At 39.8% G+C, this 22890-nt stretch overlaps 1 protein-coding gene across 7 annotated transcripts in view; it reads right to left on the reverse strand.

Moving 5' to 3' along the window:
* The window catches only part of EXT2 (exostosin glycosyltransferase 2), a 157809-nt gene that overhangs the window by 34516 nt on the left and 100403 nt on the right, over nucleotides 1-22890 (reverse strand). For all 7 annotated transcript variants that reach the window (XM_054524455.2, XM_002821850.5, XM_054524456.2 and 4 more), the window contains 2 exons: nucleotides 12580-12769; nucleotides 3625-3791 (listed from right to left, as the gene is read on the reverse strand). In XM_054524455.2, coding sequence (XP_054380430.1) covers nucleotides 3625-3791; nucleotides 12580-12769 — 357 coding nt within the window. The remainder of the gene's footprint in view (nucleotides 1-3624; nucleotides 3792-12579; nucleotides 12770-22890) is intronic.

The following is a 22890-nucleotide window of genomic DNA, read 5'->3' on the forward strand; positions in this document are numbered from 1 at the left end:
TAAAATAATGAACATATCCATTTCCCCTAAAAGTTTTTTGTACCCCTGTTATTTGTCCCTCCTGCCCTTTACAGCCTGACCCTCCCCACTTACCTTCCAGGCAAGCACTGATCTTTCTATCTCTAGGGTTAGTTTGCACTTTCCAGAATTTTATATATATGGAATCATAAAGTATGTTCTCTTTTTCATCCTGCTTCATTAACTTAGCATAATTACTTTGAAAACTGTCCATGTTGTCGCATGTATCAATAGTTACTTCTTACTTATTACTGAGCCATATTCTACTCTATGGATGTATCACAATGTTTATCCAGTCAACTGTTGATAGACATTGTTTTATTTTCTCCAATTTTTGCCTATTACAAATAAAAGCTGCTTTGAATGTTAGCGTACAAATATTTGTGCAGACATATGTTGTCATTTCTCTAGGGTAAATCCCCATGGGAAGAATGGCTGGTCATATGGTAGAGGTATGTTTAACATTTTAGACTCCAAACTGCTTTCCAAAATGGATGTAACCAGATTATGGATCACAGTAAAGTGGAAGGGCATATAGGCCAGAATAATCTTTTCTATATCTTTCATATGTGTGTTGGTAAGGGAGATTTATTCATTCATCAAATGTTACTGAATTAACTACTGAATGCAATGAACTGGGTTAGGCACAGAGGGCATAGCAATGAATAAGACAGCCATGGTTCCTGCTCTTTGGTGCTTACATTCTAGAAGGAAAAAAAAGACACTATAACAACATAGTTCACAATTATTTGCTCACAAAGAGGTACAGAGTGCTCTGAACCCAACCTGACTGAGGACTCTCTGAAAGATTCTTTGAGATAGCAACAGCCAAGCTGAGTGTTGAAGGATGAGCAGAGATTAACAAGACAGATATAATCCCAAGGGACTGTGATAACACCACAAAATAGTAGTTCTGGGATCCAATATAACTCCCCTAGGATGCAAATATTTACTTATTTATTCCCTTAATCAATCAAGCCTGCTCCCAATTCCTGCATGAAAATCCTAGGCTTCGGCATAAAAAGCAGGATTTAGGAGCATCATGATCTTTTGTCTCTTGATTCAACACTAAACTGAGTCCCTTCTTCAAGATAGAAATGTTCCTTCTGAATAATGAAAACAACAATCTCATTCATGAATCATAGTAGAATCATGAATGGAATAATGAAAATAGCAGTAGTCATAATGATAACAGCAGCAGCAGCTAACATGGCATCTGTAAAGTGTAAAATCTACTGTCCATCACACAGGAAGTGTACTTACTGCCTTTTGGTGCTTACATTCTAAAAGGAAAAAAAAGACAATAAATAACACAGTTCACCATTATTTGCTCACAAAGAGGTACAGAGTGCTCTGAACCCAACCTGGACTGGGGAATCCCACTTTCCATGTGGGAGGCACTGTGTAATTTCATCCAATGCAAATAATAACCTCATGAAGTAGATATTGTCATTACCATTTTACATAAGAATGAACTATGATCCAGAGAGATTAAATAACCTGTCAATCATCATAAATTGGTCAGTGATAGAGCAGGAATTTGGGCACAGAGGCCCTAAAGCACCAATGGTAGGGGTACCTAAAAAATGTATTTGTTTGCCTTAGAGTCAAAATAATTTTGTGACAGGCAAATGATACGCTGATGGCTATAAGTACTACTTCTGAGGACCACTGATCTCTGGCAAATGTCACTCACAGTAAAATCCTCAGGGAAGGCAGCACAGTGTCAGAAAAATTCGGATTTAAATCCCAATTCTTCCACTTATTAGCTATGTGACTATAGGCAAGTTATCTAACCTTACTTAGTCTCAGCACAGAATGAGAAAAACATACCTGCTTTGCATGCCTGGGCCAAGATCATAAGTAATGTATGGAAACACTCGGGACGTTGACAGGAACATAGTAAGTTGTATATACAAGGTTGTTATCAAAGTTGTTCCTTCCATAGCATCTGGATAGTCTGACTAACAGAGATAAGAAAGCTTCCTGATTTCACTCTTCTAATAATTATTTCTTTAGCGGTAACATGGAATCAAACACAAGTAATCAGAGGAAAGAGGTAAAGATTCGAGCTCAGTCCCTTTAAGTGCTGCAAAACTTCCTCGTGTTAACATATTCTTAGTTGCTTAAAACAAACTCAAGGTTGAAAGAAATCATAGGAATACATTTAGCCCACCCTTCTTTTAGTAGTCTTCCTTTACACCAACTGAAAATACTTAAGAGACAGCCCTCTGTCCATCTTGGTCATGTCGTTTTGAACATTCCTTTTCTCCACCTCTCTTTTGCCAAAAAAATAAACACATGGGTAGCATTTGAAGCCATTATATGCAATGAAGAGAGAAATCACTCGCCAAAAAAAAAAAAAAAAAAAAAAAAATTAGTCTTTTTGCCATTACTTGGCTAGAAAAACAAGTAGGCAATTTGTTTTAAAAATGGAAATAATAGTATACTAAATATCATCCAACACCCTAGACACTATGCTGTAAAAGTCATCTCCTATGAATAAAAATAAATCCAAAAAGATGAATGTATGTTTTATTAGCTACTCTCATGCCTTTCATTGGCCAATAACTACATCATCCCGGGCATTGCACATCAATCTATTTCATAACAATTTCTTTTACACTCAAATGAAGCTACATTTTTTAAAAAACCTGGGAAAACTTGAGCTTTTAATTTTTGGTGGTGGTGATAGTGTCAGGGGGAGTGGATTCCTTTTCTTTTCCCTTAAAATCCACCTTCAATTTAAGTGTTTAAAAATGCATTTCTATAATAAATACATGTACTAAATATAGCTTCATTCAAAAAAATTTATGATTTAAGAACCCCAAATTCAACAAATCCTAAGTTAGCTAAAGAAAATGGTTACCTTGCTCCCGTTTCCCCTGAGCCAGCTATAGCTAAATGACTTGAACACTCTGCGTGCTTAAGTCTGATACCACCTTTACCCGCAGCCGCAAGCCTCCGCCTGTTGTCATCATGCATCTCACGTACACCCTGACAGGGCCCATCAATTCCTATTGCTTTTCACCAGGCCTGGACTCTGGCACTTTCCCCTGGGGAGACCTTTACTGGTCTCCATACTTAACCCTTGAACCCAGCCTAATCCATCAGCCTCACTGAATAAACAGTGATAGGGAATGTTTCTCCCTAAAGACAGGCAGCCAGCCTCTCCACTTAAAACTCAGAAAGAAAGCCATCAACAGGGTCTGCTTTGTTTGTCAGTGTCGCCAGCTTCTTCACTTATTGATGTTTTTATTGTTGCAGCGCCCAGCTGCTTGAATCAAGGGAAGTGGTATTCAAGGAGACATCAATTAAGTGCTTGTTAAATGCTATAGATGCTCTTTTGAAATTGTCCCCTGGGACGTTCCTTGGGAGTTCCCAAAACCAGTGGAGGGCACAGTTGCCATTTTGGAATAGGGTTTCTCTAGTGCTTCAAAGAACAGCTTCATAACCCACACTCTAAGGCACACCTTTTGGACTCTACTGGAAGATTTTAGAAATTCTGACATTTAAGAAGGAAATATAACACTCTTTTTTAGGAAAGACAAGCAGTCATAGAAAGTAATATTAAACATATAAACACACTGTGTAAAACCTCCTTACCTCATAACCAAATTGCAGCTCATCAGAGGTCAGCATAATGATATCATCATCAATGGCCAGAACAGCTTCTGTCTCGATTTCATCATAAGGGAAGAAACGGTTACTTAACTTGTTTTCAGCAGTCCTCACAACTTTTAATGGAACCCGGATTTTGGGCCAGAGAGAATCTGGAAAAACAGAAAAGGTATTTACTATTCTCCTAACTTTTGTGAGGAGATAAAGTAGTAAAAGCATGACATCACAAATGAGATGGAAGAATCAGCTTGTATCCACGGCTCTCATCAAATCCAAAGGTAGAACTATGCCAGGGGAGATTCTCACAGATGCATCTTTATTATAATAAAAAATATGTATACTGCACATACACATATACACAACATATATACACACACACTATATACATACATATTTATCCTCTCTAAATCCTTGTAACACTACTAATTCTCAATACTGTCCTAACTAGAATGAACAAATTGGCTTCAACTCACAATTGAGAGGCAGAGAAGCACAACGACTCGACCAAGGTCACAATGATAGGAAGAGAAATAAAGTCTGCATAACCTCATTCTCAGGATCAAGACTTTAATATCAGAACTCTACCCACCTCTGGTAAATACTCTGCAAAATACTTTCAGATAAGTATATCCTAGCTGAAAACTTGCCTGCAGCTGTGCTAGGAAATACGGTGCATGTGCCAAAGGTCCCCAACATGCCCACCTCCATCATGCAATCAAACAGCTTTCGGTGCCGCTAAAATCCACCACTCATCAAAGTATGTTTCATTGAATGAGTGTAGCTTCCTTAACTCAGCACTTTATCCCCTCCCCTCAACTCACTAGGTTTGGTTTCTCATCATGACCAATTTACAAAGTAAATATCAAATTTCTAGGTCCAATTATGTGGGATTTTCTAGTATACTGAAGAAACACCAACCCATGACTTGCCTTACATTTTTTTCCCATTCTACTTTATGAAATAACTGAAGTAATTTAACCACAGGTTCTTTGCTTTAAAATGTTGCATTTAGCATAGCTGAAATTCATACTTCTTTGGTACAGTACCCATGTCCATAGATCTCAGAGGGCAGTTTGTTCTTTACACATTTGTCAAATGAGAATAGGAAAGCTAGGTATCATACTGCTTTCAAAAAGTCCATCATGTAATTGTAGAAAAATCTCATTTCTGTGGGTCTTGAAGTCCCAAAGCGCTCCTGGCCACTCCAAAGTCACCATATTGAAGAAGAAGTATGATAGAGGGAAAGTCAGTAGGAGAAAAGCTGCCTTAACTGACTGCAGATAAAATGTTTTACTTCTGCACAGTTGTAATACAACTGGTTGTAGAACACATTGTTGGGGGCACTCCCAGGGTCTTGGAAGGGGCCTGTGCAAGTGAGTGGCCCTGTAGTCAAGGAAGATATTCACGGTCTTAAAATAAACCTGTGGCACAGAGCCTAAAAGAGAATGGTCAGCTCCAAAAAGTGTGTTTGGGGAAGGGCTAAATCCATGACCAAAGAAATAACCCTATGGGCCACTGCCTTTTCATCAATATCAACAGTTATAGTTTCATTCTTGGCACATAATCGAAAAATATATTTGGAATAATGCATAAACACATGGCTGAAAGACTGGAGGCCTGGTTTCTGCATTATCTATGGGATCTTAAGCAAGTCCATTCTTCTCAGGATAAGAATAAGTAGAGGGAAAGGGAGAAAGGGAACTTTGTTAAGCAACTAATATATGCGAGATGCTTTACAGATGCACTGTCATTCAATCCTCCTGACAACCTTATGAGGCAGGAATTATTTACAAACTAGTATTTTCATGGCTCAGAGAGGTTAATTAACTTGCCCAGTGATACACAGAAAATAAATGATAAGGCTAGTATTTGAACCTAAGTCTGTTTAGCATTAAAAGACCAAAAAGGACCTGCAGCTTCAGAATCCCATGTTTCTCTGGATCTGGAACAAAACTAGTAAGGTTCAATCACTTTCTCCAGCAATCATCCTTATTCTTGCTTGATCCCCACTCCCTATTTCAGATAAATAAAATCCCTGTCATACATCTACCATTCCCAAATCCTTATAAAATATGAATACATTATAACAGTCATCCTCAAACTTTTTGGCACCAGGGACCAGTTTTGTGGAAGAAAAATTTTCCATGAATGTAGGGGAAGGCGGGATGGGGATGGTTTTAGGATGAAACTACTCCACCTCAGATCATCCGGCATTAGATTATCATAAGGGGCATGCAACCTAGATCCCTTGCATGAGTAGTTCACAATAGGGTTCTCGCTTGAGTGAGAATCTAATGCTGCCACTGATCTGACAGGAGGCGGAACTCAGGTGGTACCCACCACTCACCTCCTGCTGTGCAGCTTGGTTCCTAACAGGCCACAGATGGCTATGGGTTCATGGCCCGGGGTTGGGGACCCCTGCACTGTAACATCTAAAATGAAGGAGGTTATAGCCCTACCTACCAGACCAGTGGTTTTCAAAACTTTTGGTCCCAGAATCCCTTCATGCTCTTAAAAATTACTGAAAATCCCAAAGAGATTTTGTTTATATAGGATACACACACACACAAACACATTGTCTATTTACTATATTAGAAATTAAAACTGAGGACACTTTAAAACATGAAAATATATGAGCACACATTCCATTAGCTGTGGGAAGCGATGTCACTCATGACCTGTAGATTCTGAAGAACTCTACTGTACATTTGTGAGAGAATAAAAGAAGTGGGAAAGAGAAATAATGACTCAGAGTGATTATGAAAATAATTTCCATGTCCTGGATCTCCTGAAAGGATCTCAGGGATGCTCAGGGTACCCAGATTACACTCTGAAATCTGCTGAGTTAGACTCTGTTCAGATTTGGGTACCACAACACTAAAAGAAGTACCAACAAGCCCAGAAAATAGTTGAGAAGAAATAACAAGGACAGTGCAGGCATCTGTATCCAGGCTTTCTATAGAATGCTTAAAGAAACTAAGTGTGCCACTTATCACTTTATTGCCTCTCAGTTTCAACTGTAGTCATCATTGCCCTGTTAGTGATAGCTGAACTGGACCCTGTAAACATCTCTTCTTTGCCAACTGGCATGGCATCACACTGTGTCAGTACAGGGCACTGAAGGGCCAGTGCAGTGCATGGGAGTGGCTTTCTTCCTGGTTCTGGTATGCCTTTTTTACTTCATGCTCCAGTAGTGCCTGGCCAGCAGGCAGGCAGGCAGGGGCACTTGTCTCTAGCAAGTGTAAGTAGCACCTCTTCCCTGGGGCAGCTTCCCAGGAGGTTCTAGCACACCTCAACTGGCTTCCCAGTGAATTTAACAGCACCCCTGCAGGCAGCTTCCCAGCAAGTTATGTGGATGCCCCACCAGCAACTCAGCCAGAATTCTCCCTGTGGGTAGTTCCAGGTGAGCTCCACTAAAGCCCTAGCCAGTTTCCCAGCAAGTTCAATAACACTCCTGGGGCAGATTCCTGTTGAATTCTGTGTGTATATGAGGGCACGACTGGGTTTCCTGCTTGTCAAGTTTGGCCTGTGGTACCTCAGTAAACTTTACTAATCCAGTGGATGTGATTAGTAAGGTGTGAATCTCAGATCTAGCTGGGGAAGGGGCTCTCCCAAGTTTATTTTCTGTAAACTTTAGAGTTCTCTTTACCCTTTAGTAGGCAAATCCTGTTACTAGTTAATAATTCTTTAGATTAAATTTTTCCTGTTCAAATTATCATGTGGTTTCTGTCTCCTAAATGAACCTTGACTAATATTCTTGGGATATCAGAAAGATTATCAAATGAAAAGGGAATTGTTCTCTATGGTCTCTAGAGTTAGAAGCATGACAAATGGAAGGGTAGAAGTTACAGGGAAACTGATTTAGACTTAAAATAGGTAAGAACTTCCTGATGGTATAAACTGTTCTAAGATGTGTTGCCTTCAGCAGCACAATGTGCCCTTTTACTTCAAATGCACTAACTTAGGTCAAATTTCTACTTGACATCGGGTGGAAAACTGAACAAGATGCCTCTACGGCCTTAGGATTCCATGAGGCAGCAAAACATCACAGAAAGAACACAGTGTTTGGAAACAGCTTCAGATCCCAGGTCTACCACTTGCTTGTCATGTGACCTTGAACAAGTTAAACACTCTGAGCCTGCTTCTTCAACTATGAAGAAGGAATAACAATGACACCATCTTGACATGATTGACTGTGAGGATGAATGGGAATGCATTTAGCAACACAGTGCCCAGCACACTGGAGGTAGTCACTAAAATGTTAGCCATGCTTTCCCTGGAAAGTCTGTGTCTACCTACAGAACCAGAGCATTTTTTTGAACCCTAGGTAGCAGTGTCAAAGTGGTACAGTTGAGATCTGGTACATCACCCTGACAACCCAGTGGTATACCCCTGGCCCAGGCCTTCCATATCCACTTTGAGAGAAGCAAGATCCCTGCCATGAATCCTCTAAACTCTCATACACTAATAAAACAAAAGAACATGGAACTTTGGTCATGTTAATTCCACAAGGCAACAAACAGCTCCTCTTTCCACTATGTAGAGAAACCAGGCTAGCTACTTTGATTAAGTATGAACGTACCTCTATACTGGATGGAATCTGGACTTACAGTTGGGGAATGTGTATAGCATATTCAACCCATAGACAGCTTTCCGCACTGTTCATCTATATATGTCCAAAGAATTACTTGAGATCATGTCCACAAAGAATAACTTGCCTCTGTAAAGTCTTTGAAGGGGAAGTTTTAGAGAACAATGAAGACCCAGGAGGATGATATGGGGTGCAGGTAGAAATATAGAATGAATCATGGCTTTTTAAGATACATGGTTACTTTTCCCTGTTGCAAGTTAGGTCTGAGTAGCCAAAAATCGGCTTTGGCAAAAGGCATCTCCATTTCAGTGATCAGCTACCACCAGACAGAACTCTAAATAGAATTCTCAGTTTCATGTTTTCCCTTTGTCAAATTAAATGGCCTCCATGAAAGAGAAGTACCATTCTCTCAGGCTTCTGACAGTATCCCTTTCGTGGAGGCCAGAAATGAGAGGGCAGCAATCAAAGAATAAGCATTAAAATTATATCCTGCCTTTAGATAATCCTGACATGGAATTTTGATTCCGGAAAGGTAACCTTTAAAAAAATTAGGACTGAAGCAGTAGAAGGAGAAGGGAGAATGAGGTAGGAAAGAAAAACATATGTGAAAAAGAAAAGAGGTTTTTTCTTTCCCATTAGTTTTTTCAAAAAAATAGATCTACTTTTCTGTCTCTCTGAGTCCCTGACAAGGATCTAGTTCTTCTATATGATCCCAAATCAAAGAACTGACAACACACGATGATTTTCCTACAACTAAACGGTAATCTAAATAGACACAGGAGGGCTTAGTGCAAAGGGCATGAGCTTTGGATCTAGAAAGATCTGTGTTGATTTCTGACAAATTACTAATCTGAGTTTCATTTTTCTTATTTTTGTAAAATGGGAATAATAACAGTTTCCTTGCAGGTTTGTCCTAAGGTCTAGAGATAATAAGCATGTAGCACAGTTCCTATTCCTAGGATTAAAAAAGTATACAATATGGTTATATCATTATCATCTTCACAAATGGATTCTCGTGAAGTCCTATGAACTTCACTTCTCTACTGATAACATGAAGAGGTCTAAACAGAAGAATATGGGGGTGACCCCTAGAATGCCGACAGAAACTGTGTCATAGCTAGAAATCTTCAGGCCCAACTTCTATTGCTTAGCCTAAATGGGGTCTTTCTTCCTTACTCCTTTAAATTCTAAATGAAACAGCAGGCCCTTGTATCTCATGTCTCATCCTGTGAACCTATAACAGACAAAATAGAAATGTCACCTTCCATTCATACAAAGTAGCCTGAAAAATATGATTTTTCAAACGCATTGCAGAATTTATGAAAAACAAACAGCTGAGCCAGGTGACCTGATAACTTCACAGTATGAGCTTTAATCCAGCTCAAAGGAGAAAAAGAACTCCTTGTGTTAAGGATTTCTTTTTTTAAGTATATTGATTAACGGTTTTCTCCATGTTGGATGCCAAGAGAAATGTGAGCAAAGACATTTTTCTCCAACTTGGCAAAGGTACTACAAAATGGTCAGGTTGACTGAAGATGACCCCAAGTCCATCCTGCCAATCACTATCATAAATACAACCACAGATTCACAAAATAAATTATCAGATTATCTCCATACAAACCTTAAGCCCACTTAAGAATTGTCTGAGTTGCTAGTGTACAGCCGGTCTCATGACCCAACTCCCTGCAGTCCTAGAACTCGGCTCAAAAGGAAGGTGGCTGCTGCTTTTACTCCCCTGTTGACCATCCTGGGTTGCTGACATGCTCAGCCAACCCCACCCTGCCTGCTAAAGACTATGCAAATCACAGTCTGAAGCTGGGGGGCTCCTGATGTTAATTCAAATTTAAAACTAAAGTCAGTTAAAGGAAGAAAGGCAGTAGCCTGCCTTTTCTTCTGACAAAGCTCAAAATCAATGTGATGAAAGCTCACTGGAAATTTCAATTGCCTAGTCTAAGTATTTACTTAAACTCAAAACCCAGAAATTTGGACTTAAGTGTAACCAAAAGAAAAAAGTATTTGGTTGGGTTGGAGAATGAAAAAAAAAAAAAAGTGGGAAGGGGGGTAGATTTCTGCCTACACAAATCCTCCCAGCAGCAGACATGGTAACCACAATATTTATTTTAGTAAATGTAGAGAAAGCGAAAAACATCACTTTTGCCTCTAATATTTCAAAGACTTGGACTTGCTTTTTTTTTTTTTTTTTTAATAATATATATGTTACTAATGCTGTATGTGAAAATCAGATGCATTTGCTGGCATGCGGACCAGAGCTGACAGCCTCATTTACCAACTGAACAAACACCCCACAGAAGATTAAACATGGTTCATGTTCTCCCCAAACAACCACATCGCCAGAGCCAGAGCCCTGATCTAAAAACCACTGTTAGAAAAAAGCCAGTCCAGTCACTACACGTGTCAAAATTAGGGCCTCATCAGTTAAGGGCTCTTTTTCCTCCCTAGAGTCAAAATCTTTTAAAAATAAACTAAAGTCTTGGTCATAAAATTAACCACTACATTTTAGCAGGGTCTTATCAAAAATTAAAACTGAACACCCAACTCCAAAATCTGGGCTCCTGCTACTGCCTTTAGTTGTGCCAGTGTAGAGGCTTAGATCAAGAAGGAAAAAAAAAATGCATCCTTTCTCACAGTTTGCAATGATACCTTCCCCAAAGAAGTGACACAAATTCACAATAAATAACTCACCTTATACCTAAAGTGGCTAACCAGGAGTTTTAAGGAGAAGCCTCTTTTGCATTTAGCACTAGAATTTGCAACTCTGCCTTTCAGGCAGGACTGCAGGAGCAGGCTGAGAGTCTCTCTGAAAGCTGGTGGCCTTTGCATGCAGGAGCAAATACAGGCCTGTGACTACTCCAAGACACAACAGGCCACTCCAGACCCAATGAGAGGCCCCAGCCTTCCTTCTGCAAACATAGCCCATCCTTTATAAACGAAGGGACTCATTAGCAATGCAATACCATCCAATTCACTTCACTCTGGAGAAAGGCAATTGGTGTGAATAAATCCAAGTCGACAATTTCCTTCTTTACATAGTTCCTTATAATTGTCTCTCTTTTCCTTCCTTTCTGTATTCTCATCCTCCCTTCTTAAATGATGCCCACATCTTCCTTTTTCTTTTACCCCTTTTCTTCTCCCTTATTAAGTATCAAACAAAACAAAAATCCAGAAAACTGGCCATGTTATAGTGTTGAGAAAGAAAAAACAAATCTTGGCATAGAAAGTTAATTTTTAAAAATCAGGGAATAATATATGACCTTCATTTAAAATAGCTGTTTTATTTACTCAAACTGTGGCTCCCTAAGTCTAAAAAGAAAGCATATGATTCTCTCAGAGAACAAACATCCCATGAAGTAAAGGAGAAACTAAAGAATTTTCTCAAGGCAAATTCTGATTTGCCTAACAGAGCCAGAAATATGGACTTCTTCTAGCCTAGACTATAGATCTACTACTGGCAATTTTCAGGGTTGACTCTCCCGACTTCAGTATATCCAATTAAAAGAGACTAGCCATAAAAAGTGCAGATACTACTGTCAGGCAATAAACTAGACCTTATCGGTGACAGTGGTGCACATTACTAACTTCAAACTCATTCATTCCTTGCTCTAATCCATCAGAAACTTCCTGGCTTTAATAGGCTATAAATGGCAGGAGCTTTGAAGTCCCTGGGATTAGGATCAGTAATACACAGACCGAATGAGAAACTAAATGCAGGTGGAACATACTCTGTGCGTCCCGAATTAAAAACAAATCCAATGAATCAAATAGTCCTCAACCCTAGCTGCCAGCCAGCAGATTACAGGGGTGGCCAAGGCAAGGAACAAAGTGATTAAGGAAGAACCAATGGGAAATTCTAGTGATTGCTCTCTTTAAGGACCTGACTTGAAGTCTGGACGCCTGGACAGGGTATGCTTTGCTGCTGACTTTTCCAATCAGAGGTGAGGCCATCCATCCTTTTTTTTTTTCTGAGAAAGTACAGCATCAGAGCAGAGATAAGAAAGGAGAAAACTAATGCCTTTTAAACTGAGTTTTCATGTAAACAAATCAGCTGAGATGGCTGAGGGAAGCTGAGATCTGTTTTCCTAAGGCTGATAGCCTTTGATCCTATTGATTCCTAAGCCCTCAAACACTTGTGGCTACAGAGTATGCCAGGGCTTGGAGTTAAATGGGCCACCCTAGAACAAGAATGAGACGACTGAGAAAAATGAGGCATGCTGTCTCAGAAATGGTATCGCTATTGACAAAGCAGGAAAATTTATTTAAAACAAAGGATGTGAATAATTTGGCTATCCAAAATCGATCCAGCTGAGAGATGCACTAAGGCTTCTTCTTACCTTCTGGAGGGTTTTTATTCTGATTATTCCAGACGACAAGTAGTTTGGATAGACTGGGCACCTTGGACACTTCAGTGATGACCCGGAAGAGGCTCTCTACTCGGTCGTAGGTGAGGACTATGGCGGTGAACCCTTGAGACTGTGGTGGGATCAGCGGGAGGAAGAGTGGATTGCTCACGCTGCCCCACTTCTACAAGAGGACAGATTAACACGGGTCAGAAAAGCAGCTGTAACAATACGGCTGACCCAATATCGTCAGCAAACCCAAACATGGCAGGCTTGGTGGCTTTTACCAGGGCTGATCCCAGAGCTAAGCAACTGCTCAAAGTCTTCCCCTCCTCAAAATTTGCATGAACTAATTAAGTTTGGCTCTGATATCACTGGAAAAGGAGCTGAGAACTTTTGCAGCTGAGAAAAGAATTCTAGTTAAACATGACAGATTAAAGCATGCGTTTATCTCCATTCTCTCCCCAAACCCAATAAAAAGGCAGTTGATGAACATAAAAGAATATAAATCTACAAGGACAAATAGATGGGAAAAGAGACAACAGCTGATGGGCCTATTACGATATTTCTGAAAGATGGAAAGGGCTAGAGAAGGGGTGGCAGAGGAGGAGTGAGAGTGGAGACCTGGGTGCCTACCAGGGGGAAGGCAGCAATGGCAAGCAAGCCAACCTGGGAATTCACAGGGTTCAGGAATGAAACTCACCAGATACCTTGTGAGGAAAGAGAAGCAGTAAGGTTGAAAACAGGAAGACTGTTAAAAATCTGTGTAAGGAGCAGTTAGAGGCTCAGATTCACAAACCCTCCCTTGATCCTACTCAGCCAGAAAAACGACTCTTCCCTCACCCCAGCTAGAGAAGGGAGGTTTCTTCTCCAAGGAAACTGAAGCTCTAGACAGGGAAATACAGGCACAGAGGAGAGGAAAATACAGGCTAAAAATCTACATTCTGAATGATGGGCCCTACAGCCTTCTTTCCCCTTCAGTTCCCAAAGTGTTGGTAGCCATGTGGCTAGCTCAGCACCCCAACATATTACAGTGAAGTCCTCCAGGCAACGAGCTGGCCCTCACACAAAGAATTTCCGATCAGCTTTTCAGTGCTTCCCTCTCAATCATGAGCAGATTCTAGAATCACAGACATTTCAAGAGCATCTTCAGCATGAACGACAGAAACCAAACGAATAAAGAAAAAAAGGAACTTAGAAGTAACAGAAACAATAGAAAAAGCAGAAGGAAATTCAAACAGCATCAACAACAAATTGTATCCACTGGGAGATAAGACTCTTCATCCATGAAACAAGAATAAATTGCTATTTTTATTTTAAAAGCGCTATCAAAGAACAGAACAACTCTTTGACATTAAAAATATAATAGTTTAAATTATTTTTTGAGGGCAGGATTGCTACCTGGTTGGTCCTGTCAGTCGGGGGAAAAAAGGTCAGGATTGCAAGATAAAGATGACAAAATATTCCAGACTGGTGAACAAAAAGGCAGAGATGAAAAATAAGGACAGAGAAAATGAGAAAATCTAGAAGGTCCAACATCTATTTAATAGGAGATTCCAGAAAAGAAAACACAGACTATGGGAGAAGTAAATCTATCAAAGAAATTAAAGAAGTTCTCAGTACGTAAGATATAAGAGGCATGAATTTTCAGATTGCAAAGGATTAACAGAAGTAGCACAGTGAATTTTTTAAAAAGACAAAAATAAAAAAACAAAAACCACTGCCATATCAAAGTACATATTTCTGAACACAGAGAATAAAGAGAAAATGTTCACAATGTGTGAAAATAGGTGAGGAACATGTGAGTTCAATGTACAATTCTCAAAACTTATCGGTTAAATGTGAAACGTTTTTAAAATAAAGTTTAAAAAGTAATGAAAGAAAGTCAATCTCTTTGCTACCATTAAAATATTAAGTACTTTTAATACAGCAATGTAAGCAAAAATATTTTTGCACTGATAATAATTAAGATTATTTAAACGTTCTTATATATTTTACCAGCTTTATTAGGATATGATTCATATACCATACAATCTACCCACTTAAAGCATATAATGGTTTTGGTATATTACATTGTTCACTTTTTAAAATTGTGGTAAAATATATATAATATTAAATTTGCCATTTTAACCATTGTTAAATGTGTAATTCAGTGGCATTAATTATATTCATATTCATATGTTATCATGCAAAAAGCCGAGGACTGAATTCCATCTTTGCCAGAAGGTGGCTGAGTATGAAATGTCCTATCTGCTATTACGGCTGCTGCATACTTCCCTAGTCTTTTATGCTCTGGGATTGCCAAGGTTCCCTATCAATCTCATCCATATCACTGATGGACACCCATCACCAACTTTGTGACAACAGCTGTCTGCCAGATGTAACAGTGTGGGATGAGAAATGCACACAAACCCATGGAATACACATGGGATGGAAACTCAAAGAAGCTGAATGGGATTCCTGGGGTCCTAATGTAATCAGGATATTAAAGCGAAAATGTCCACAACATGCTATAATTAGATTTCACAACCAAGAGACACAATAGGAAAGGCCATCTTCTTTTTTTTTTTGAGACAGAGTTTCACTCGTTGCCCAGGCTGGAGTGCCATGGCGCAATCTCAGCTCACCTCAACCTCTGTCTCCTGGGTTCAAGAGATTCTCCTGTCTCAGCCTCCCAAGTAGCTGGGATTACAGGCATGCACCACCACACCGGGCTAATTTTATATTTTTAGTAGAGACGGGGTTTCTCCATGTTGGTAACTTTGGTCTTGAACTCCCGACCTCAGGTGATCCACCTGCCTCAACTTCCCAAAGTGCTGGGATTACAGGTGTGAGCCACTGCGCCCAGCCAGGAAAGGCCATCTTTTCAATGTTGATCTTCTGTTTCCATGACATCACACTTTGATATTAAGCTGTAGTCTTAGGAAGGTGCCTGGATTTTAGTATTTGTACCTTAGCAACTCATTGTACTTCTAGAAACCTTTTTGGGTTTTCTACCCCAAATTTTATTCTTCATCTCTTCCTGACCTTTATGGAAACTGAAGTCAGAAAGTAGCCCTATATTTAAGTCATAATTAATCCCCAGGGACGGTTCATGGTCTATGGGCCATCACTATCCCCAACCCACTCACCTAACCCTCTTGACACAATATTCACTAATGCCTGCTTGAAAAACACCATTTTAAGTGGAAAAGAAACAAAAACATTCTTTTAAAAAAGTGTACAAAATGATTTAATGTGTGATATTGAAACAGTCAAGATTTACTGAGTACTTACCAAGTGCAAAGTACTGTGCTTTACATGCATTACCTCATTAGATATTCACAACAACCCCCAAGATAAATATGGTTATTGTCCTCACTTTACAGATGAGGAAACTGTAGAACTAGAAATAGCAAATGATGTTCAAGGCTATGTAACCTGTAAGTGATGGAACTGAGATACAACTCAAGCAATCTGATTTCAGAACACCAGACGGTAATGGTTTACAGCCCTTCCCTACGCCCTCCTACATACATATCCAAACTGGGTATGCATCACCATTTTATAGACTTTGGAAAATGCAAGTGTGGGGAACTCCAGAGTTTGCTACTTCTAGCTCTTTTCCAAGACAAAAATCCTAAAAGTTCTTGATCCTTGTTAATAAAATCTGCGCCGATAAGCAAGAACCCACCCAAATCCTATGATTTCAGAGAGTCTATGGAATAAAAACACACCAAATATATAACACTGACACAAAGTGTGCACATAAATTTAAAAAGGTAAATACACCACTAAAACAGAAGGAAAAACTATTAAAACTCCAACAGAATGAGGTCTGTTCTTTGGGAGAAGAGGGGAGAATGCCAACCCACTTAAATGTCTTTATGACATTAAGAGGAGAGGAAAATTCCCTAAGAGACGTAAAGCTTAGACAAACAAAATGAATGCCTTGGCATTTAAACTGAGGCATCCCTGAAAGGCATCGCAGCTCCGATTTCAAGGAGCTGCCAGGGACATGGAGCCAGAGTCGCTGGCAAGACAACAGATTGGGTCTCATCCCACATGCCAGCTCCACTTGGGAAGTGGATTGGTAGGGGAGGAGGAAGGACAGGAAGGAATGGTTGGCTGGGAAGTGGACAGTAACTTTTCTTGATGTTCAGTTTTTCCCCACTGCCCACTTGCATCCCAAACAGGGCTTGAGTACTGGAGAAGCAGGGAAGGCAGCATGGGGGTATGGACAGCATGGAAAGGAGCATAAGGAGGACTGGATCTTGCCGATACCGTCCCTTAAAATCCAGAAGTGGAGATGAACACAGGAGGAAGTATGTAAGCTTCTAAGCATACATTTACTGAAACACAGGCTCAATTATTTACTGTAGAACACACCACCAGGGTTAATGCGAATGACTTCAAAATTGAGTTAGCATGTTTGAAGTCAGTTTTGGAATCACAAGTCCTTAACTGGAATCCAGGTTCTTTCACTTGCCAGCTGCACAGCCTGGGCAAAGTACTTAATCTCTCTCATACCTCAGTTTCTCTATCTATAAAAATCATCATACAACTATTACCATCTTTCTAGGTAGTATTACTTAGCATAAATGAGGTAATATATGTAAGGTAGTGTCATGTAGAAGCATTCGATAAATGACAGCCAATGGTTGATCTTGTGTGAGTTATTTCTCCGGGCTTTACGTTCCATGTGTCTCAAAAGAGGGTAGGAGGTAGCCTAAGCAGTCTTGAGATCTCTTGCAGCACAAGAATTCCAAATGAATTGCAGTACAAGAATCCCAGATGAAATCCTTCTTTCTCCCTCTCTTTACCTTATCATGTTTCAAGGTCCTGGTTTACCTGGATTCTCTACCTCTACTTCTTCCTGTCCAAATATACTGTTTTTATTTCCATGATTTTCTCTTTTCCTTTCTATTCATTATGTTTTGGCTATCCTGAAAGCTACACGAAGGCAGGAGCCAGAACACCCACTATTTAGAACAATGCCTAGTTGTTCAATCAAAACTTGTTTTTTAAAGAAGTGAGTAAGTTAAAGCCAAATGACTCAGGCCTGTTTTGTCAGTCACCCTTATGTATAGATATGAATAGCTGATGTACGTTCAAATGACTAAAATTATGAGTTTTGAAATGACTCTGAACCTAGTTAACTCATTTTATACATACTTACCAAGAATCTTACTGTGCTGTGTTCTGAAGAAGTGTAGGATTTTATAGGGATATTTAACAGAGGGCTTTAATCTGGGCCTTGCCATGTACTAGTCTTGTGACATGTACAGTTCTTTGAGTATCAGTTTCGTCATCTGTAAAACAGGGATCATGATAGTACCTACCTCCTAGGGCAATGATGATTAAACGAGATTATGTACATAAACATTTAGCAGAGGGCTCAACACAGTACCCTATGAATTAGAGTTTAAAGCAAACAAAACACTTCCACTCTTCTCGATTTGTATTCTTCTTGCCTACTAAAACACTGGTATTGGTGATTCAGCAATCATTCCCACTAGCATTATTTCTGGTACTCATTCATTCAGCCAACATTTCTTGAACATACACTATAAGCCTGGTATAGTGTTAAAGATGCAAAGATGAACACTTTCCTTCCTCTCAAAACACACGTAACCTAGTGGGGAAGATAGCACGGTAAAAACACAAATTACAATGTAAACTAACAAGTAGTAAACAAAGAATGAAAGGTACTCCAAAGGTGGAAACATCGAGATCTACACAATCACCTCTCCCTACATGGAGATGAGGAGGTCTAAGTAGTGCCTTTAAGATGAAGCAGGAGAGGGCTGGCCAAAGAAGCCTAGGGGCAAGCTGAGCGGCATGTGCAAAGATTTGCTGACAAGACAGTGAGCCATCCAACAGGGCACCTCACAGCTTGCTGGGAGGAGAAAGGTCAGACAGCAGAAATGAGAGGAACTCAGGTAACGGCAGGTTAGAGCTCTATTGTGAAAAGCCTTAAATAACTTTGTTTTTTTTTTAAGTTACACAGCTAGCTTTTTCATTTCTTTTGAAATTTTCTTTTCCTGGTCATTGTTTTAGTGACAAATTGACATGGCTACCGTTATGCTCTATTTCAAAGAGTCATAAATAGGAAATGCTGATCTGCAACTAAGCTTCTGTGTCAATTGCTTTTCCCTTCCTCAAGCATAATCCTATTTGCCTTTGGAGCTCAGTGACAGCGTGGAGAAAGGCAGCTTTAATTGGGGTGTTACCTTCACACAGACACTCCACCCCACTAGGGTAAGGTCAGCAAACTAACCTCCAGAGAAAAAAAGCTTACCGGGGAGGAACATTTCAAAAACGGCATTTAGTCACCTCTGAAATACCTTTAAGAACTGACCCCCTGCTGGCTGACCAAAGAGAGTGTCTACAGTCTGGGACCTCTTGACCCCACTTTCTGCAGGAAATCAAGCAAATTTAAACCTCCATAATTTACTCAAGACTGGCTTCTGCCAGGGAAAAGGCAAACAATGCTGGCAATTAACTCTGCTACCTGATTAAATCTCCATGATGGCAAGATAGGGCATAAAACCAGGCATCCAGCAACAGAGCTGGAGAAGAGGCAAAGCTCATCTATCGCAGCTCTGCCTTCAAAACTTGGCTATCAATGCAATTTTCAAATACACTGGATGAACCTGTTCACTCAAAGGTAGGAGGAGATACCAAAAGAATAAGTGTGTATTATTCTGACAATGTGCTGGCCTTTGGCCAAAATGCCTTGCTCACCTCTTGCCCATTCTCCCACCATTTACTTCTCACTCCTCCAAATTCAGTACAGAAGCGCCAATAAGAAATCTCACATTGTTAAATTGCAATTGCATAAAAGTAATCCCTAACAGCCACGAGAACTGCCAGGTCACAATGCCAGCTGCAGAAAAGTTCTTTTATTCTGCAAAGCCCTGGTGTAAGAACTAGTAGTGTGCAGACACTAGTGAGAGGGATGTGTGGGCTCAGGTTTCAGGATGCCTTGAAGGAAAGGCCTTGGGAGACTAAGCTTAAAGTCAGCTACCAGTTCAAAGGGGTTTCCCCTTCAGGAAAGAGATTCAAACTCAAGCAACTAGTGGTGCCTTTGGCAATCCCAAACACAGGAAGTTGCCTGAGCCCTTCCTGCAACCCTGATTTGCTTTCTTGTAGTTGAAAGGTCATGGTAGCTGTGTGAGCCTAACCAAAACCATTCTAGGATTACCATACAGAAAGCAGAGAAAGGTGGTAAACGGGTGGCCTTTGCTAGCCATTCTGAAACGTTCTTGCTGATGCTACTCAGATTGTGAAATCAAGAGCAAGGAAAGCCACATTTCATTACCAACTAAAAGACTCTTTCAGCCTAAACCAAACCAAACTGTAGCACTGAAGAAATCAAGCTGCAATACAGGATGATCCAAATTTTAATTACTATTCCTTATCACATCAGAGATTTTTTGTCACTATGTATAACTTCATGTGAAAATAAGAGAATTCAGCAGATATTTGAGTCAACCTATATCTGATTTAAATAAACATATTTTGCCTAAACAGAAGAATGAGAAGACAGAGAAGAAAGGAATAGAAAAGGACAGGCCTGCTATACAGAAGCTTTTCAGCCCCTAGTAATGAGAAGCCTTACCTATTCCTACCTTGATAGAAAGGGCAGTTTTCTTGGTTGTTTTGAAGTTATCAACCCTTACCTCAATGTGGTTTCAATTATGAATTACCAGACTAAAAGGGGAAAAAAAGCTTTGATTTATTCTTTTTTGCTCCAATTATGCATGATGTGTTTCCACTGAAGACTTTGAAAAGTATTTCATCATGCCTCTCATCCAGAAGTGGTCAAAGGGCAAAACCAAAAGGAGTTAACCCTTTCATTTCTCCTTTAGGTTCAAAGAGACTCCCTATCAATGGATACAGGACAAGGCCTTTGAAGCAGAGCAATGAAAGAGTTAAGCATTAGCATCATATTACTAACGTGCAAAAGGGTGGTGTCCCTTGTCCAAAATGGTGAGATGATATTTATGTTAATGGTTACTGGGAGATTTGAAAAGGGCAATCAGTAATGTTGTCCATTTTGCCTTAGCCATTAAACCTCTACAGCCCCAAATACCCACAGCACAGCACTCTACCAGCCAGGCACATGCTGACTTGCAAAACTAGAGAATTACTGAGACCTAATAATGTCTTCAAGTAGCATCTCTTAGCTCAAGAGAGAAAAGTTTTGGGGATAAGTCTGAAGTTTACCTGATGCACATGTCTATTTCATTTCACTCTCAAATAATAACTGCTATGGTTTGGATTTGTGTTCCTGCTCAAATCTCACATTGAATTGTAATCCCCAATGTTGGAGAAGGGGCCTGGTGGGACGTAAATGAATCATGGGGGTGGGTTTCCCCCTTGCTGTTCTCATGACAGTGAGTGAGTTCTCCCAAGATCTGGTTGTTTAAATGTGTGTAGTACCTCCCCCTTCTCTCTTCCTCCTGCTCCAGCTATGTAAGACATGCCAGCTTCCCTTTTGCCTTCCGCCATGATTGTAAGTTTCCTGTGGCTTCCCCAGAAGCAGAAGCCTGTACAGCCTGCAGAACCAAGAGCCAATTAAACCTCTTTTCTTTCTAAATTATCCAGTCTCAGGTAATTCTCTACAGCAATGTGAGAACAGACTAATACAATAACTGACTGTTCTGAAAAACAAGAATAACACTGAAGGCCAAATCTCACTGACCAAACATTAAACAGACATGTGAAAAATGGAGAAAATCAAAGGCTAGAAATCCTCTTAAGGCTTCAACTAAGTAAGATAGTTAATTATCAACTTAAAGCTCCTGAAACCTATTTACAGCAATTTGCTCATAAGTGAGTTTTCTAAATGGTGGCATCACATTTGGGGGTACTGAACTAACAAGTACCATGACTGATATCTGAAGAAACTGAGTCAGAGACTAACTCAGGGTCACAAGAGCAGGCCAAATATGTCTACTGTTATTCTCTTTTTCCTATAGCTGCTTTTAAGATCTTCGCTTCTTCTTTGGTTTACTGCAATCTCATTATGATTACTAGGCTGTAAATTTACTTTTACTTATCCTGCTTGTGGTCTGTTAGTCTTCCTGGATCTGCGGCCTGTGTCATTCAACAATTGTGGGAAATTCTCAGCTCTGATCCTTTCAATAGGGCTTCTTTCCATTCCCCACCTCTTCTTCTGGAACTCAGCTTAGACGTATGTTGGACCTTCTCTCTGTTCTCTACATTACTTCACTTCTCCTTCATATTTTCCACCTCTTTGTCTCTTTGGGCTGCATTCTGAACAATTTCATTGACCCTAATAATCTAATCTAATAATTGCAAGCCCTTGCATGTCTGTTTCTGGTAGTTCTTGCTCACAATATTGCCTATAGCTTTATGGTTGTGAGCTGCTAATTGTCCTCAGACACTTAATTTATAAGAATTATTTGAGACCTGGACTGAAAATATGGTCCTTATGACAGGGTTTGTGTCTGCTTCTGCTGGTTCCTATCAATACAAAGCCACTTTCAACTAAATTCCCCTCATAAGGCTTATTTGGATGATAACTGTAGTATGAATCCATGTGGGGGTGGCTTGTGATTGCAGTTCTCAATCACAAGGGTCAATACAGACAGGTTTACTCCTTCTTTACTCTTTCACTGAAGACATAATCTTTTAGTTTCCTAGCTTCATCCAGGAAGTTCTTGTGAGAGTTGGATGGGCCACAGGATTTAAATCCTAATCCCTGTCCCTTACTTCACAGAGTTACCAGGTCAAAGCTCCAGATCATCAAGGTCTACAAAAGTCTCCATGGTAAAAGCTGATTTTGGCTCCCACTCACCTCCCAGGATACTGAGTTTCACTTTGATTTGGGGATTAGCAAATACCTTACTTTCCTGCCAGCTCAGCAATAGGTTAAAATTGCTTTATAATACTTCATTCAATATTTTAGTTGTTCACTTAAGGAGGTCACTTAACATATCTAACCTATCAGAAAGCCAGGGACAGAAGTCTTTTTTATATTTACACTGCCACTGTACCTTTGTGTCATTGTGTTCCCTGTTTAACTTGGGGGCCAAATTTGGGTGCAAGATGAAAACAATTATATGAAAAGAAAGCAGTATAATAGATGGAATGATGGGCACAGAATCTCTGCATTAGATGAATCAACATACTTTTTTGGACCTCCATTTCCTTATTTAAAAAAAGAGGTGATCAGTGGATGGGCCTTGAATATAAATATGTCTCACTTCCTTCATCTGTAAGAATAGAGCTAATGGAATGCTACTCTTTGTTGTAAGAAATAAACAAGAGAAAATACATAATAAGACCTATCTG

Source organism: Pongo abelii, chromosome 9 (assembly GCF_028885655.2).
Source record: "Pongo abelii isolate AG06213 chromosome 9, NHGRI_mPonAbe1-v2.0_pri, whole genome shotgun sequence".
Taxonomy (NCBI): Eukaryota; Metazoa; Chordata; class Mammalia; order Primates; family Hominidae; genus Pongo; species Pongo abelii.